Below are 19456 nucleotides of genomic sequence, written 5' to 3' on the forward strand. Positions count from 1 at the left end.
CTTGTGGTCTAGGAAACAAAACATTCCGCTTATGGGTGAAACCGCGAGTTTCTTTCTGAGGCAAGGAATTCACACTTTCACCGGAATCTCTACACCTCTAGTAACTTTAGAGAACCTTTCGCTTACTCTGCCCTCCCACTTGCCACCTACCCACTTCATTCAAACATTTTTCTTACACTTAAACCGTCCACGTGATTCGGGACCACCCACAGAATTCTTCCCCCCGTTTTCGACATTCTTGGGCTTTATCGTGCAGGTGAGATGGCTTCGCGAGGCGGCCACCCCAACCCGTTGATGCCCTTGTAAGAGGTGGGCGGTGTTTGCGTCCTTCTATGAACGACACCACCAGTGCATATCTGGAACACCTGTTAAGGGCGGCAACACGTTTTTGCGAGATATTCAACCTGAAAGGCAGACAGTTTCACCATAAAGAAAAGAATATCGAACTTGGCGCATTACAACACTGGACGGCATTTTTGCCTATAGGATGCCTGATTACTCGAATGGCCATATCTGGGACGGTAAGTGATAACAAACCCGTTTCAAAGCCGCATTGCTTCAATGGTTGTGATGTCGGCAAAAAAAGAAAAGAACGTATAGATATATGGATTGTACATGTAAAAGCAGATCGCCTAAAATGGATAGTCAAAAAACATCGACCTAACAATGTATCATTAAGTTGATGGTATTGGACCCAATATAGGACAATGCGCTGGAAATACGAGCTGAGTCGTTCAGGTGCCTTACCACTACAGTGCCAAAATAAACCAAGTTTCTTTTCTCGTGTTTTAATGGGTAACCTTCTCACTCGAGATAACTCTCTAATAATAGTTGTCCCTGCGAGCTAATAAAGCATTTTGGTACTGCCATTTTGAACTTTACACCCTTCGTATTCCTTTGATAGTGAATTTAAACTGTGAAGACAAATTATCTTGAAAGTAACGAGTTAGTTGTAAGAGAATTTAATATTGTATCATAAAGGAACGGTCGCATTCGCAAACACGTCTATGAAACCTATACCGCTATATTCGGCATCGGCCCACAATCCACTTGGTTAATTATTTCGTCCGGGACGTGCTTAGATATATATTATATTAAAAAAAAGAATTTGAACGATCAGCGCTGCTTCCGGGGACGCATACACTCTAAATCGTTTCACACCTTTAAAGGTGTAAAATAGGTGTATTAACAAAGATCACACCCCTTTCACACCCTATAACTTTGTTTTGGAAGTTCCTGAGGGTGTAACAATGGTGTACTACACCCTCAGGTGAAATATGGTGATAGTGTGTCGCCAGGGTGTAGAAAGGGAGTATGTTTGTTTTCGTTCACATGAACAAAAGTAAATATATACAGGGAACAGGAAGTTACATTACAAAAGTGCATGCCCTGGATTTACAACACGTCTACAATCTGGTAATGCATGCAGATTTAGAAGATCTGTTGAGAGAGTGCTTAAATTTATTAAAACACGTTGCTCCTCATTGCAAGACAGAACAAATACATGATAGTGCTCATCATACTCAACTGTAGTTAATGTTTGTATGAGAAAAATGGTATCAGAGTTAATAACATGTATGCCTGCAATCTCAATGAACACGGGTAAGTCCTCCTCGGAAGATTCTTTGGCAAGCCAACAGCAAATGTGTTATCATTATCAACTGCACTTTTCACATAGACTATAGATTCTGCGTGAATATCACGGTCATGAATGTAACTCTGAATTGCTTCTGGGGCATGTTGAAGTAGTATCTCCTTGGAACCATCAGTAGATGTGGCATTTCTCATGAAGGGCTGCGACCACACATGCATTTGATAAAATTGATGCCTTCTTGCTAATGAAAGTGTTATGTTCTTAAAATGTCAATTTTTTCTATCAACATCTTTAAAATGCTGGTGTTTCCCTTCGAAACGCGTACAACCATACAGATAGGAAAGGACCAAACATCCCGATGAGTCGCGAATAATGAACAACGTAATGCATTTTACAAGGGTTAGATATTTGTGGGTACAACACTGTAAAGCCTTGAAGAAGCGAATAAATGCAGCCTTCTAAGTAATGAACACGCATATGGGGGAGGTGCCTGCTCATGAGAAGGTCTACGGTTTCACGAAAAGCTATATACAGCTGCCATGCTTCACTGCCATGCACAGCTGCCACGCCATACATGATTGTCTGTATGTCGGCTGTGCATGTTTACACACATATTTAATCACCTTGATGTGCATACATATATGGACCTCAATGTGATTATACGCAATATGCTGGTAATTGTGAAAACACAGTTACCAGCATATTGCCAGAAACCCAACAGTTTTATTCAGCATTACACCCTTTACACCCCAATTGCCATGAGGGTGTTAAAATACACCTTAAAAGGTGTGCGCCATGAACATTTTGATTTACACCCTTTAAGGTGTAAAACAATTTAGAGTGTAGGCTCATGCGGCGTGACGTCACTCCCTAAGCGGAGGAGTGAGAAGGCGGTGCTCAGCGGAGAAAAGCGCCGTTCAGACCAGGTCCCCCAAACTCACCTCGGAAAAGCGTGCAATGAAGAAGGCCGCCACTAGATACCCCACTGTTGCCGTTCCGGATCACTGCAGCGCGCTAAGTTTAGCGGCAAAATGTTTTTGTTATTTCTGCGAATGAATCTAGTCTTTATATGTCCAAATAAAACGCGTATAACAACTTTCTCTGTCGTGTTTCACTTTTTGGTCCCGTTTTTAAACGTGTTGAGCGATCGAAAGGATCTAGTGCACGGCTGCGTGCATCACATAGCGTACCTGTCGTACCAGGCGCCGCAGGCGCTGCAGTCGCCCATTTCTCTTTCGGTGACTTGGCCTGGCTTGGATTGTGCTTCAACTTGTGGATTCATTGTGCGTGATTCAACATGTGCTTCATTGTGTGCTTGTGGATCTTTAGCGCGCTACAATCCACGCAAGCCAACGTCTGGTAACAATGGGGTATCTAAGGGCGGCCTCCGGCATTGCACGCATCGGGATAGGAACAAATACATGGGAAAATGGCGACCTTGGGGGACCTGGTTCAGACGCACTGCTGCGCGGCGTTCCTTTTCTCAAGGTCGCCCCCTCATTGGCTCTTAGGGAGTGACGGTTTCTCGTTTTTCCAGAGAGGGAATTCCGGAATACGCCCAACATCCGTCGTCTGGTCTTGTCATGTATTCCGTCGAATAACCGTCAATCTACGCCACTATATTTCGCGTGGGGTTTTCGGTGTTGTGGTCAGTGGTCAGTGGTCCACGAGGAATAGAATGACATAGTAGTTTCGAAATCGACTGGAACGGATGCTACAGTCTCTTTAAATGCTTTTTTAAGATTGGATATTTAGTACTCTACTGAGCTTTGTTTTGTTTTTTTTTTGTTGCCCGGTACTCAGTAATTTGACTTAAATACTTTTCTGTGAGTATCTTAAGTACAAGCATGACGGTACAACTTTCGATTGCAGCCTTTGAGCGAAAGCGTAGAAAGTGGGCACCAACTGAACTATCACCATTATTTCCACACCATTAATCGTTGAACTGCAATTATTCGGCGCTAAAGTGCTTTTGTCGCCCATACCAATGGCAAATGAGAAATTACAACAATATTACTAGCGGTATTATGGAACCGTGTGACATTCATCATATAAATGCTCCTGTTTCGCACAGTAATTATTAGCGTTCGTGTTCGAATGGGTTTTGAACACGCGTTGCGTACTTCGTTCTCGGTACAATGTACGGCATCCATACACGAATTACCTCGTGTTTGTAACTTATACGTTACAAATAATCGGTATGAACCCTTTCGGTCCTGGTGTACTAAAAAAAGAAAAAGAAAGAAAGAAAGAACGCAAAAAAAGCTGTTTTGACGCCTCAATGAAACGACAGAAATAGAGAAGAAGCAAACATATTCATAGGACATCCTAATTGGCATCTGCATCGCTGATTGCGCTGCTGCGTTCCCTGGAACGCTGGAAGAAGACGGAGTACACGGTGGAAGACGCCTGCGAGGGAAGCGGGGGAAGTACTCAATATTCAGTTTTCATTGGTGAAGCGTTTTAATGGGTGTGACGAGAATATTATATGTTATTTGTAAAAAATTGAAGACCGTAGGCTCACTGAAAAGTTCTTGCCCCAGTGTATGCATCGGATATAGCACGTACAGGTCCATATGTACTATATTCGGAACATCAGGGCCCAGCGCACTGTCGCTCCTAGCAAGTTGGGCTCAGGAAGTTCTTCTTCACTACGGTGATTCCTTTGCTTTTTTTAAAAAAATTCTAGTGGTAGGAATTGCGCCTGGTAGGTTTTACTTGGCGTTACTTTGGAATTCTGCGTTTATATTTCCTTTTCCTCCTATTTAAAACTCATCTGACAGGGGAGGTTATCCAGGTGAGGAGAAAGACGAAGAATTTGCTCTAGGAGATGGCGGCAGACGACAGGCATCCTGCATTACATGACCTAGCTGATGAATTTGATGAAGAGGAAACCACAGGGAATGCATAATGGTGAAATAAACTAATGAAGAAGCTGTATGGCGGGTGAATTTTTGGGACTAAAAAAGCACTGTTTCTCTTCCAGAAGAACTTCCACGTGAGCTGGACTATAGTTTCGAGAACTTTTAGCTCAAGATCACACCGTGTAAATTATCCTGTTTATGTGCAACAGGCTGGACAATAAATCATAGCGTCAAACATTTTCTTACTTTTTCATAACCACTAAGCCCTAATGTCCTAATTTTAGGACCCATATTCTATAGCCAAGGAATAGTAAACTCGTATTTTATATCTTTTGGTTCCTTGGGCTGCCAAACCAGGTAGAAAAAAGAATTAACCGAACATTTGAAAAATTCAGGACCGAATGGGTTAAATGTGATGTAGTCATATTTTATTTTCGTGCGTCCTGTATAAAAGTATATAGAGCAAGCCGCTGGATTCTGAAGTTTTGAAATTCAAACGATCTCCCGCACAAACCCCGACGCGCCCGTCGCGATGCAGCAGAGCCATCTATGAGGAAGCGCGAGTACTCATGTGGGCGCCGGCAGTATTTCGCAATGGAGCAACTGTGTCGCGCTTCCTTTTCAGTTTTGGAAATATTTGTCAGCATTCCAGAAATGCACTCTGTAGATGACAATGACGTACGTTCTCGTCCTCACTCTCTGGCTCATCAAAATGCTAGCATGCTGGAGTAGATTAGTAGCGGAGCTAAGGTAAAGGCGAGCAGTTGATGTAGGCAAGGCTGGGGAGTTATGAACAAATGACAAGTCTAGTTTCGTCCGTTTGTTGATGATGATTCGGGTTTTTATGGCGCATGAGACGTCGTCCGTTTGTGTTCGGCCTTTGTTCGTACCGGTAAGGTGTTCGAGTAAGATGACATAGCTAGCCTCACGCGAACGTGGCTATATATAGTCTCGTTTAGGCTAATCGCGGAACCACTTTTTTTTCCCCTATATGGCACCTGTGAGTGTGTGGCACCAGAAGGCAACAAAGTGCGTGAAACGTCGTTATAAATGGTGTTAAAAAAACAAAAAAAGACTATGAGAGCGGCATAGATGTCGTTTTTGCAGGTAGGCTGTACAGCAAGGGGAACATTCTCTCGAGGAAAGCACGTAACTAGAAGACACCTAATTTCCTAAAATTCAATAATTAACTCTTTAATTTCACTATTAAAATGAAGTCCACAGTCCACATAGCACGCTCCAAGTCAACCATCATCCCGAGTGAAATCGTCCTTTCCCCTGATTTGCTGAGAACGGGGGGCATACTCCACTTTTGTGGCATTATGCAGTTCATATTCGTCACAAAAATGGCGTATGCCCCCCCCCCCCGTTTTGACCAAATCAAGGGGAGAACGTTGTCATTGTGGATGATGGTTGGCTAGGAGCGTGCTATGCGGTGAAGCTCTGTTTTTAGAGTGACAGAGACTTCTTGCAGAAGCGCGACAATACAATGGAGGCGATCCTCGTTCAAACCCACTCTATCTTCTAAAAATCCTGAACTGAGCGCGTCGGGTGAAATATATCCATCACCGAATAGATGATTTTAAAAAGATGCGCGCGCCACCAAGCGCGCGGCGCAAAGCAGCATGGGAACTTCGAGGGACACTGCTCTGTCGTCTGCTTCGCTTATGGTTTACCCTGGCTGACGATGCTGCTGCGCACACCGGGAATGTTGTTGTTCTTCATCTACTTCCGCCTCTGACTGTCTCGTAATGCTTTAAGGCGCTGTAAGTTCCCATGAACTGTTGCGTGCCACAGGGGGCGCTTGTTTTTCTAAAATGGTCTATTTCGCTATGGCCCATACTACAGCTGGCAATACAAATGAGCAGAAACCCAAAACCGCGCACCTCAGAAACGTGGACTTTTTGGGGCCGCAAAATACTTCCCGGTTTGGTCAGCAGATAAGCATCTACTCCAATCTCCTCCATCCCTCCAAAGCACGCGGCCCTCTGGCGATGAAATGAAAATCTTATGTCCACGAGTCCTGTAATTTCGCAACATTTATCGAAAAATACGAATATATTAAGAAATTATCTCTTCGCATACGTTTTCCCCTAATTATCGGAGTCGGGAAGATTAATTATGCGACCCTAGAAAAATGTAAACATCTGGGATGTGGACCTACGCAAGGTTACGATATTTGAAGCACGGGGCTTAATTAGCTTTGTGCGCTTATTGAGTAACTTGAAGTAATTAGAAGTTAAACTATAAAGTAATTAGACCCAGGCAGTACGATACCTGGAATGGCTGGGTATAAATATACGGAGTACCAAACTTTGGTTGTCTTACCGAACTCCGGCAACGTTAGCGGCGGAGATGGGAGAAAGCACGTCGCAGCAGTGGTATCAATCACGGCGGCTTCAGAACGTGCACGCTGTGAGAAACTAATGTCTCCATACTAACTCCGAATGAAGGCTGTTATCTGTGATAGAGCTGTTTTCCTTCAGTACATTTCATGATATGGCAGTTGAAGAAAAGTAGGAGATGGCACGAATCCAGAATTTTGCGAATCCAAATCCAAATCCGAATCCAAGGAAGGTTCTGCGAATCCACGAATCTTACGAATCTCGAATCTTTCGAATCCTTTCTCTCTAAAGAAAGAAGTGTTGGAAAAGCCAGAAAACAAAAGAAGTAATTCTACTGAAAAGTATTTTGACGCAGAATATGATATATTTGTTTAATGCAAACAACATATTTATATTGTTTGTGATATATCTGTGATATATTTGTTTAATGTTCGTTCACTTTCAGGAGAAAACATACCCATTAACATGTTGTTCATCGACTAGAGGAAATTCGACGGCCAATCAGGTTTTCGACGGGCTCCGCGGGCGCCAATTTTAAAAGAGAAAGAAACGAACGTGGTTGGTGGATTCGAAAGATTCGATTCGCCGCTTTGAGCACAGGGATTACCAGCTCCCGTGGCTCAGTGGTTAGCGTGCTGGCCATGTCACGTCGAGACTGGGAGGTACCCGGGTTCGAATCCCGGTGCCGGCTGTGCTGTCTGGGGTTTTTCCTGGGTTTTCCTCAGACGCTTTCAGACATATGTCGGCACAGTTCCCTTAGAAGTCGGCCCAGGACGCACATTCCCCCAGGGCATGAGTCGTGACGTTGCCCACATACGTGAGGCCGACAACGGCAAGCCCTATCACCACCACCATGAGCACTGGGATTCGGTTTCTCTAAGAGAAAGGTACCTGCAGTTGGATTCGAACACACATCATGTCCTGTGCTGTCCTGTCTCCCCTCCCCTGTCTCTTTCTCGGGTTCCATTGTTTCGCCATGTACCAGCTGGCCTGCACCCTTGCTCTTATGCCATTATCACACCATCTGTTGTGCGTTTAACGTCTACCCCCCCCCCCCCCCCTCTACCCTTCCACCCGTCGGCGTTTAACGTCTACTACATCGTTTCCTTAACTATTTACCTTGCAAAATGAAAACTGTGCGAAAAGATCGTTACATTAACCTTCGCTGTCACAACCCTCAGAGATGAATGTATTTTGTCAGTGTAAATATATTATGCTAGCTTATCCCTCCGAAGTATGAGCGATATCGCATCAACTCAGTGAGTTAGCGCAGGTGTCGGTGTCCCGTCTGTGGTAGTGATCAACAGTGGGAGGCCTCGTATACAAACCTTCGTGTTTTACTGCGAGGGTATCCGATAAAAGTAAATACCGCGAGGTCGACAGGTGTTACAAAACGACGCACAGTATAACAGCGATCGAGTTGTTCACAAACGCAGTGCTGTACGTAACACCGCGTTACCGTAATCGATACTTTTTCTCGGCATCGAAGCGCAGATCGCGCTACCTTTTTTATGCCGGTATCGGATAATGCGCGATCCCGGTATCGTTACCGGTACCGATACTTCTATGGTTCTCCCATGCTTTCTTCGCCTGTTATTTTTTTACATTTAACCATTGTTATGCCAGTGGAAAGGGAAGCTTTCCGGATGTTTATTGGGGCTTCAAAAAAAGAAAAAGAAAGAGAACAAAACTGAGTTCCCTCTAGCGCTTCAGCGGAAAGTCTGTTCAGTCAGTGTATGTGGACGTATTACACGTTTGCAAGGAAGCGTAGTATAGGATAACGGGCGAGAACTTTGAGCACCAGCTAAAGAGTCAACCAGAGTGTAAAGATGTATAATAAGTATTCTGCTTTTTGAAAAACGCTGTCTTCTCCGATTTCGCTATTACAGAAATGGAATGTTCACGTAAGCGAGATGTCCATGTCTCAAATTTTGTGCAACCTATTCGTATTTCTGGCAAAAGTATAGGGTAAAGTATCGCGCTACTTTCTTAGTAACGGTAGCGATACTCCGTTACATCAGTACTGGTATTTCGTTACTTTTTATTCACGTAACGAGTATCGGTATCGCGATGTACCATATTTTGGAAGCGGGCAGAGAACTGCCAGACGGTTTGGATGCTAAACGCGGGTATACATGGTCATATTTATGGTAATTTCTGGTAACAGGGTAATATTTAGTAATTTTGGCAATTCGGTGTGGTAACTTTTGGTAATTATTTGTAATTGGTAATGGTAAATTTGCTAATTATTTCGTAGTAAATTTTGTAATTTGATATGGTAATTTTTCGTAATTATGGTAATTTGGTTGCTAATCGCGGGTGTGGCCATATTTATGGTAACATGTAGTCTTGACATTTTGAATGGCGTGTGACCGGGATGTGTCCTGCACCAAACCTGTCCTGGACCTGCCCTGCACTGCCCAGCACACACTGCACTCTCCTGGTACATTATCGTCTGTGGACCGATACGCGATAGGACACATCCCTGTATTGGGTATGCCCGTTTGCAGACGGATCCTCCTTGTACGCTCACAGCTGCTCCGTTTCCATTTGCTCCTTTTTCGTCAGCCAGCAAACAAAGCGAGGCTAAAGTGAAATGTATACGGTTCACCGATAGCACCGCCCTCTCGTCTGTACACTTTCTTTTTCACTTCCGGCAAGGTTAATTAGCCGTCCGCCACCGTCGTGGTTATTCAAATCTTTAAACCAGCGTGCGTCTAGCATCGCCACGCGTAGTTTAATTCTCTCTTGTTCCCAACTTAGAGGCCATTTCACTTGGGCCTCGTTTAAAAGGCACCGTTCGCTTCGTTAGGCAGTCTCGTATCTGCTTCAGATGACGGACTTAATTTGGGATGCGATTCCCTCGCGGGTAGGGCGGCGTGAAATTTGCGGCACTACTAAAGAGGCCTGGGTTGCGATTTTTTTGTGTGTTTAACTTCCTTTCTGGAAAGTAGAATGGGGAATGGCTCGTCACTGCTAGGAGGCTTTAGTGCGTCGTGTCTCCGGAGGACGGGTCGTGTCCAGCGCGCAGACGCCTCGTGATGACGACTGTGCATTTCAAGAAGACAACTAATAATTCATGATTAGTCGTTTTACGTCGCGTGACAACTATGTGATCGTGAGCAACGCCACAGTGGTCGTTCTGTGTATTGATTACGTTACGTTAGGTATTTAATGCCCCTCTGGCAAATGTCAAATGATCTTCAACAACATGAAACACATGAGAACACAACGGAGTGCTTGGTCGCAGTTTGCAAACCGCAGTCGCAAACCTGCGCGTCCAACATGAGCAACCGTTGCACCCGCCGGCCGCGCGTACACCAGTAATGAAATCCCACCCTCTATACGCCAACCGATCCATCAAATATAACGAAATCGAACAACCAGAAACTTGAATAGAAACCAATCTCGCAACTCCATAACGTTCCTCAACATCTAGCTCGCACATCGTATAGAAAAACAACAACAAATGGACGATGACGGCGTCGTGGGGTGCTTCACCGCAGTACGTTACCTAATTAGGCGCGACACATAAGATGAATGGTACGAGAATGAAGTGAAATGAGCTAATTCGTTCACGGAAGAAGTGCGGGTCCTCGGGTGTCTGTACAACAGAGAACAAAGACACACTGTTCCCTTAGAAGTCGGCCCAGGACGCACATTCCCCCAGAGCGTTAGTCGTGACGTTGCAAGTATCTGTGAGGCCGACACTTTCATTGGCAGAACCACAACCACCAGAAGAAAGAGATAATAAAACAACTAAAAAAAACGATAGAGATGTAAGCACCGAGGATCATTTGAAAACAGAGAATATAATACTGAAGAACCTGGAGGAATACGGTGGTTACCCAAACCCAATAAACATTTAGAGACCCTGAGTCTGCTGCACAGGTTTCTGACAACGACCCATAACGCACATAGAACGCGATATTTCTTACCAAGATCGTCCACATCCGAAGCTGATTCTGCCATCACCAGGCGTATACGCCGATCAAGCTCAGGCACCACACAACAGGAACAAGCGTATCCATAATCCCAACAACACCAAATGTAAACTCTGCCACCTGTAAGTGTCCATTCAACGCGATTTCAAGTACACCGCAAGGCTATATGCTATGGGAATGCGTGTGGGCAGACGTGTACAGAGAGGTCTCGTTCACAGGTGGCTTGAGGTTTTCCGCTGGCAGCTGTGAGGCAGACTGCATTATGCTTCGTGCTTCAGAACGGTGAACGTGGATAATTAACTCGGAAGCGATACACGAATATATGCCCGGTACGTTGACATCAATGCCAAGACGCCTACGCTCGCGTCTCGAGACTGATGGAATAACCGCGCGGAATAACTTCCACTGCACGACCTTGTGTTCCTTACTGCAGAAAAATAATGTTCGGAGGCGTAAAACGAACACGCTGAGACGAAATTTCACGTACTGCATCACAAGGTGAAGTTTCTGGGGGTAATGTGTCTTGATGAAGGAGAATGCTGAATAGGGCTGAATAGTCATTTTGAAACCGAAGCGAAAACATAGAGTAACTCTTGTCCTACGGCTGACATCTTTGTGCTGCAAGTACCACACCAGACAGAAGGGTGTTTCGTAAGAGCACCCTTCCATAAGGTGTATTCTACAAAATGTACCACTTCACAGGGCATACTCTATGCAGAAAGCACCATTAGAGATGTGTGTATTCGATTTAAAGCACCGTCTCAGATGGGGATTTTGGAATCACCTTTTTCGAACAACGTAATTATACCTGTGCTGTCCGGTCAGTGCCTGTGTTGTCTCGTCCTTTGTGTCTCTCCTGTGATGGAGTTTTATCGTTTTTAGAATGGTACACCGAACAGCACAGCTTTTTAAACCTTTTACACCTTTCAGTTGGGCCTGAGAAAAAAAAAACGAAAGAAAACACCACCCTGTACGTTAAAAGGTGTAAAAAAGCATGCTGACAGCGGGTGTAATTTTGTAGAAGATAAGGAGCAGCTAACTGAAAGCCAACATGAAGGCACGCAAGTTTGTGTTGTTGTTGTTTTTAAGTGTTGAGAGAGGTCAGCCAATATTTGGCTTGCTACTCTTCAGAAAAAAGGAGAAAAAGAGAAAGTTCACCTGGATCAAAAAAAGAGAAAAAATCAGTCTCACACACTCACAAAAAAAAGAAAGAAAATATACACGTACAAATTGCTTCTTTTCTTCGAACACTGTGTTCAGTTCACTTCCACAAAACAAAGACATCTTCAAGCTTCCGGATTCCCTAAACCACACGGCCTACACGTTTTGCCCTGCGCAGACCGCAAACTACCCATCATTCCCGCATCCCCTACAAACTTCGCAGAGCCCAACGCGCAGACCAAACATACCCGCTGCAACGGAGCACGATGGAGATGCAAAGCCCGCACCTGCGAGAATTCCCACAACGCACGGTTCGAAACAAAAGATTCCAAATGCGCGCAGAGAGAAAAACCACAGACAGACTGAATTGGAACATCCAACTCTCTTTCCGCGGGCCACGCACATTACCTGCGGGTGACAACAAAAGCAAACTTAAAAGAAACATCGCCATTTTCGCGGGGTGCTGGTGAAATAAGAGAACACCTGCCGTTTTCTAGCAGTCGGAACATCTGCCTCGCACAGCAAAGCGATGTTTGAAGCAGGGAATGCGTCTGTGTGCGCAGTATGCAGGCTGACCAACGTAGGAATAAATGTGGTTCAGACTAAAAGGTTGTGGACGGAGGCTGAATATATTTCAGTATGAGGGCTTTGCGTGGTTCGAGGAGCGGGCTATACGCAGAAAATGTTACGAACCAGTGGAATCACAGCTCGCGCGGAGCAGCCTTCAGCAAGACATCTTTTGTTTCGGCAGCGATGCGTCGGATCCGCGGACTTTTTATTAAATGATCTAGTACCTGAATGCAGCGTGCAACTAACTTGCATCCTCAGCCCTTCTAGGGTTGTTGAGGTATATAAAAGTTTCCTCCGCATTCCGCAGTTTCCTCTTGACAACAACAACAGCAACTTTGTTGAGATGATGATGATGATGATGATGATGATGGTGGCGACCGCAATTATGTTGATGATCGGGGTGTTTCATCGCCACAGGCGATATGCTATTTGCTCGCAGTAATTTGATGAAAATGTATGCACTGTGTCCCAGCTAACTGCGAACACATTCTTTAACGTAACGTGGGAAGAATTACAGCGTACGTGCCGAAAGCACAACTAATCCGCTCACTACATCAGAACTTTGTATCCTGACTTCCTCTTAATGAATCGTCTTGCATAATTTGCCCGTCACTGCCTGTAAAGACCTATTATACCCACACCCACTCACAACGTAACCGTCATATCTACCCAACCGAAACAAAAACCTGCTCCAAATCACCTGAACAAGTTCACACAGGCTTGAACAAGATAAAAAAAAAGGTTTACGCGTAATTAGAAAACACACACCTGCGTTTAATGACACAAATCTGAAAGACAGACGCATACCAGCATGCAAACCATGAACCAGCCAACTTCAAATCAACATCACCTGCCCTCGCTGCAATGTCTAATACACGTAATAAAACTGATGCACTATAATGGCCTCGTAAACTCGATAGCAAACCACGCACGGCATACACGCAACACACGTTCTCCACGGTACCCAATGATACGCGGTGGATTCGACACCACGTGATTAAGAGGCAAGCGGCGTAAGCATGGTTCGTTAAATTCGCCGCTTAATTATTAAGCTCCATTCACGTCGGGTTCACGCTATGATAGAAGTGAACAGACCGCGAGCGTTTGCGGGGAAGTGCACCGGAAGTGTGGGGTTTTGTTCGGCAGCCTAATAGCTTTCTGAATGAGCCTCATTTGCTGTCGAGGGATTTTATGCAGAACAGCGTCGTTGTGATGATGCAGTTATGTTTAAAATAATTCGAATTGATTCGTACATTACTCTATAGACAGTATTTCTAACAGCGCCATTCATCGATAAATAGAGCGGCGTTAAGCGGTTTTGTAGTGAATAATTAATTTCGTAGGATCTGTTCGCAATGGGACCTCGCTGAAGAAGGTTCACAGATTTCGTTGTCCGGATTGGCTGAACTGTTCGTGTAGGTTGGATCGCTGTGCTAACACTGCTAATTCCGCTAATGATGCTAACATATATGTATAACAAAAGGTTCAGCTTATTACGTACGACAATCAACGTACGAAGGTAGAAACAGACTGAGAGAACGCAAATGAAGAGTAATTGTCCGCATCTTTGGGTATTGTGGTATACGCCTTTAAATGCGGTAGCCGTACACTCTTAAAAATGAACTTCATCGCATAGCATGCTCCTCGCCAACCATCATCTCGAATGATATCGTTATCTGCCCTGATTTGTTGAAAACGGGAGGCGTACGCCTTTTGTGTGACACTTATGCTGTTCATATTTGTCACAAAAAAGGCGTACCCCCCCCCATTTTCAAGAAATCAGGGCAGATAATGATATCATTCGCGATGATGGTTGGCTAGGAAAGTGCTATGCGGTGAAGTTCATTTTTAAGAGTGTAGAAAACAGTCACATGGTCATAAGGTCAGTGAAATAAATATTCTATTCAGGTCAGTGATTGGCCCCGTAACCCTCATACCACCATGGCCCCATACCACCGCTTATGCCAATGGCTGTTGGTGGGCAGAGTAAATAAATAACGCAAAAGAGGGACCTACACTGTTGTCGGCCCCATAGGGCTACCTCTTAAAATACCAGATTCATAACCAAAAATATAAAAGGACGCCCGGGATTAGGGATAACAATAAAAGGCACATTAACAACAACAACTTTATTTATTGATGATGATTGGGGACATTAATAAGGCATCAAACACACGTGTGTGTGTGTGTGTTTTCTTGTCGTCCTTATTGCCTCGAGCTCTTTTTCGTTATGGATCTATATGCCACTAGCTCACTTGCTTTTCAACCGTTCTTCAACCAGGAAAATAATAGCCTTCGCAACGTGATCAGTTGGCGAACCCAAGACTGCGGGTCCGAACCTGGCAGCGAACACGAGAAACGTTGAGGCTTGGAAAGTCGTGTAGACACGTCGTTCTACCTGGAAGAAATCAAATGCGCCGTACACTGCTACGTCAGCGCACGTTAAAGAACCACCAAATTCAAGATTAATCCGCTGCCCGACCGCTGTGGCAGTGCCAGCGATAATATTTGTCTCGAAACGTAATAGCCTCGAGACGCCTATGTTATAAAAAAAATTAATAGATAGAAACACTTGTTTAGGACGAGTATTTTCTCCCCAAACCCACCCTATAAGTTATCGTGCGCGCCTTTCCCCTCCCTCCCTCGTCCCCGAGCAAGCTGCCGATATTGGGAACCAAACCGCTGATTCTTCACCTCCCCTCTTACAATATCCATTCAAGGTAACGCCCTATATCCATAACTCCCCAAAACGAAATTCATCGATTAAAATTCAACGGAATTGGCGTGTACCAATCTCGTAGCTTCAATATAACACCTTCCATCCTTCAAGATCTCTTTACAATTCCCTGTTACAGCCTCCTTGAAAATAAAACGCTCGTCAACTTCAGAACACTGCTCTTCGACCTCTCGAACAGCTGCTCTTTGCCAATCTCCCGTCGCTTTTTCCCCAATCCTTCCCCATTTCCGACACAACAGGGGAAGCGCGCTGCCGAAAGGGGGCCCCCTCCGAAGCGACTAAAGCGACCCCGCGCGGGAGAGCGACAGAGTAAGCACGTGACAAAACGAAGACGAATGATGTCCAGCACATCCTGACCAATCACGGCAGCACGGTTCTCAAACATATCCGAACGCGGTGGGAGGATGGGATAAAATGGGAACGAAAGGAAAAAAAAAAGAACAAAGGGCGGAAAGCTCAGTGTTTGGTGATCGGGCTAATATTGACGTTGACCGGACGTTCCGTTTGAGTCAAGCGTTGAGGAGTGCAGGAAACGTTTGATATCGACGGGGCGAAGAAAAGCTCCAGGGAGTGGATATTAGAAGGGAAGTGTTTGCGAGAGCGAGACGAGGCCTGATGAAGTCGCTGTTTGCATCTAGTTTGCATGAAATGAGAGACTGGAATTTTAATTAATTAAGAAGGTGAGAATGAAGTGGGGCGAAGTAATGCCGGATTGCTGGAGCATCATCGTGTCTGCAGCAGAAGCGTGTATAGCGCAGTGTAGTGTATGGATGGAAAATTGGAACTTGAACGAGCGGCGTTAAAGTTGATTTAAATGTCAATCGTACCCCTCAGACCAAGTACAAACGATTTATTGAACATAAACAGTGATTTGGGTGGGATTTTAAACGTGGGGTGTGTCTTGTACAGTGCTAGACGAAAGTTTACGGAACATCGCTCGGCGCATTCCTTCTTCAGGGTGAGAAGCTAGCAGCGAACGGTACCGTACGCCGCAGTAATGGGGAAAGTACCTCAAAGTTATACTTACACTAAAGTACCACGTACCTGGCATCATTAGTACTTCAAGTACAGTACAAAGTACCCAATTCGAAATGTACTTCAAGTAAAGTACAAAGTACTAGGCAAAGTACTTCAAGTATTCATCAAGTACATTGCGAATTTAATTTGTCTCACTTTGCATTTCATTGTATAGTATATGTGCCTTGCTTTTTTGGCAAAACTTTAGCGAGCATTCTTGACAAATGCTCTTAAGCCATAAAGTCCTAACCAGTGAATATACTTGACATAATTTGCAGTTATATGTAGAGAGGTAGTCAGTCAGCTGTGCTGTGATTATGTATTATACCCTGACTGATCCAAGATCACTGATCACAGTGTGGTGTTCCGGTACTAATCTTCTGCTATAACAGGCTAGGAAATTTCAAGAAAAAAAAAAGTACAGGCCAACAGAGATTATATATTTCCGGGCATTCCATACTGCTTTTTGAAATACAACATGTTTAAAAAACGAATGTGAAGATAGTAAAAAAGGATGAAGCACAATGAAAGCCATCATTTTTTTACGACGGTAATCTGCAGCAATGTAATCCATGTGACCAATTAAGAAAACGTAAAATGTAAAAATGAAAGCATGTGTGTCTTTCAAAGTGTTCATCATGTAATGCAATCCCACATTGTGATATAAAATGATTATTAATTGCCAATGAAGGAAACCATATAAAAAAAAGCATAGAACCCTGCACTGAGAGAACGGAAATGACAATTGACCAAGTCATTGTGCTGCTGGTTGCAGTGTCATAATGTGTGCGTGTCTTTGCATTCCATTCGTTTTCATAATCATAGAAGCGTTGATACTTTTTCAACAATTCAAGCCTCTCAACAATAAATTTGCTTCAACAAATATGCTCTTTAACACCACAAAAATCCTTTTTGTTAAAAATGTCAGACTGGGACTCTTGGTACTGCATCCCACTAAAAGCGCTAAAATGACGGCAAGAAGACGAAAACACACTCATAGCGCTATCTGTGTGTTTTTGTTTTCTTGTTGTCATTTTAGCACTTTTAGTCGGGTGCATTTTTGATACTTTATGTGACTTTTTGTCTGGTGTCCAAGCTTGGGTATACTTGAGTACTTGATGGGAAAGTACTTGGAAAAAAGTACTTTAAGTATGGTACAAAGTACACGATTTAAAATGTACTTAAAGTAAAGTACAAGTACAGAGAAATATACTTAAAGTACAAGCACACAGAAATGTACTTAAAGTACTACTTGAGTACTTGGTACTTCAAGTACTGCCCATCACTGCCGTACGGACTTGCAAACAGATGACTGGGTTACCTAGGCACGTGTCTGTAAGACCGTACGATCCCATTGGCTGCTCGCGTGCCACCCTGAGCGTGTTCCGTAAACTTTCGTCCAGCACTGTAGCAAACATGTAAAATATGCTTCCAAACGTCACACCTTTCGCTATCAGTTTGCAAATAGTTGTGTTGCAACTACACGCACACAGTAAAAACAAAAAACAAAAATAAAAGCATTTTCAGTCCTTTTACGGAGTTTGTACCACGGGACTGAAATGCATGGAGCTCTATGGGATGTGTAGAGGCAAGCGTGTAATCACTCCAAACTCCCCTTTTCCTTAGAGTGTAATATACCACTAAAGCACCTGCGCCAGCTTAAATGTGAATGGATTTGATTGTTTTAATTTTCTGATTATCTAATTTTTTTATTATTTCAGAAAGTACGGTACACATCTAGCAGCTATATAGATGGAATGCTCTCCCTGGAGTACATATCAAGGAAGAACTGAGAAGCTACGCACCTGAGAACTACCTCATTTACGGCGAGCCGTTACCAAGTCACAAGATACAAGTTTTACGACATTAGCACGGAGGCAGCAAAACTTTCGCAGCCGCTGAACAAACATACGCAGCATCTGCGTGAAAGAATGAATAAATAAAGGAACGCGACGAGCAGAGCACGCTTTGCGCGCCAGCGGTTTGCTGCTTATAGTAACCCTTTTTCCCCCAACTACCCTATAGCATATATGAGGCGCAAAGATTAGTGTTTACACAGCGGGTTGCTTCGTGACATTATGGCGCTCTGGAGCCCATATAAAACACCCGTTACGTCGTGCAAGGTTATCAAACTTTAACGGCACAAGCAGTAGCCCGTTGTACTCGTAAACGAGTTACTGGTGCGAAAATATGTGACGTGTAGGCAACAGGAAATCTCATTTCCTTTCCTTTTGGCCCGACCAAAGGCAAAGCAAGAAGCGAACAACACATTTTGCCGGGATTGTAAACATAAATTGGTTGACATATACTCTGGTTAGGCAGGCAACCTGTGCGTGTAACCGATATTTAAAGTTTGGGTATAGCGTTCTTGGGCTTCTGACTCTAACGTTGGTTCAGTCAGCTGTTGATGCTCGCTAGAGACGACGGAATGTCTGGCGACAGTTAGCCGGCCAATCAAGAAGAAGATGGTATCGAAGACATTTTCTTGGCTCCGCGTGCTGGGTGGTGCTGTGGTTTTCTTTTCCTTTTAAATAGCGTGAACAATAAATTTCGTCAGTTGCCAAATTGTCAAATACGTTTCGTCAAGCTGTTGTCCTGTTTACTCTATCTACCCTAATTGCTGCTTCAGGGAATATGTTCTACCGACAGGAACTACCCAATATGATGACTTTTCTACGTTTATTTGGGCATGAGTGCGGACATAGGCAAAACAACGTCTCAGACTGAGATGATGACTTTGATCTCCAGATCGAGAACATGTCTTCTGCACCATGTTCGAATCAGCTTCCATGCTATCTTCTCTGCTCAAAGGGAAGGATTTGGGATGAAAAACACTTTTTTAAATAAAATACGCAGTTGTGGCCAAAGAGCGGCGTTTGAACTCGATATTTTTTTTATGTTTCGTGGCTACAATACTCAGAAACAAAACCAAAAGAATCAATCTATTCTATCTGCACAGTCCACGTCCATTAATCATCAAAGAGAAATGACGGTTTAGATTGCTGTTTTTTGTGTTTTCTTTCTTTCTTTCTTTCTTTTTTTTCTAGCGCGTATGCAACCACCCAGCGACCTCAAGGGACAAAGCGGGGCGGAAAGCTCGTTAAAAGGACGTTAAAGAGCAATCATCCCTGGCCTTCAGGTTATGAATCGCATCCAGAGCGATCTAGCCATTAACAAAGACCCGCAAAAAGCCACAAACACATATTCAATTCTCGAAAAAGAAT

General features: G+C 44.1%; 1 protein-coding gene across 12 annotated transcripts in view; it reads right to left on the minus strand.

Moving 5' to 3' along the window:
* LOC135391779 (neuron navigator 3-like) overlaps positions 1-19456 on the minus strand; it is a 340328-nt gene that overhangs the window by 119548 nt on the left and 201324 nt on the right. The window contains exon 1 of one of the 12 annotated variants that reach the window (XM_064622224.1): positions 10742-10853. The exons of the other annotated variants lie outside the window; for them this stretch is intronic. Coding sequence (XP_064478294.1) covers positions 10742-10775 — 34 coding nt within the window. The 5' untranslated portion in view covers positions 10776-10853. Of the gene's footprint in view, positions 1-10741; positions 10854-19456 lie in introns of those variants that run through there. 12 annotated transcript variants of the gene reach the window in all.

Source organism: Ornithodoros turicata, chromosome 4 (assembly GCF_037126465.1).
Source record: "Ornithodoros turicata isolate Travis chromosome 4, ASM3712646v1, whole genome shotgun sequence".
In the NCBI taxonomy this organism is placed as follows: domain Eukaryota; kingdom Metazoa; phylum Arthropoda; class Arachnida; order Ixodida; family Argasidae; genus Ornithodoros; species Ornithodoros turicata.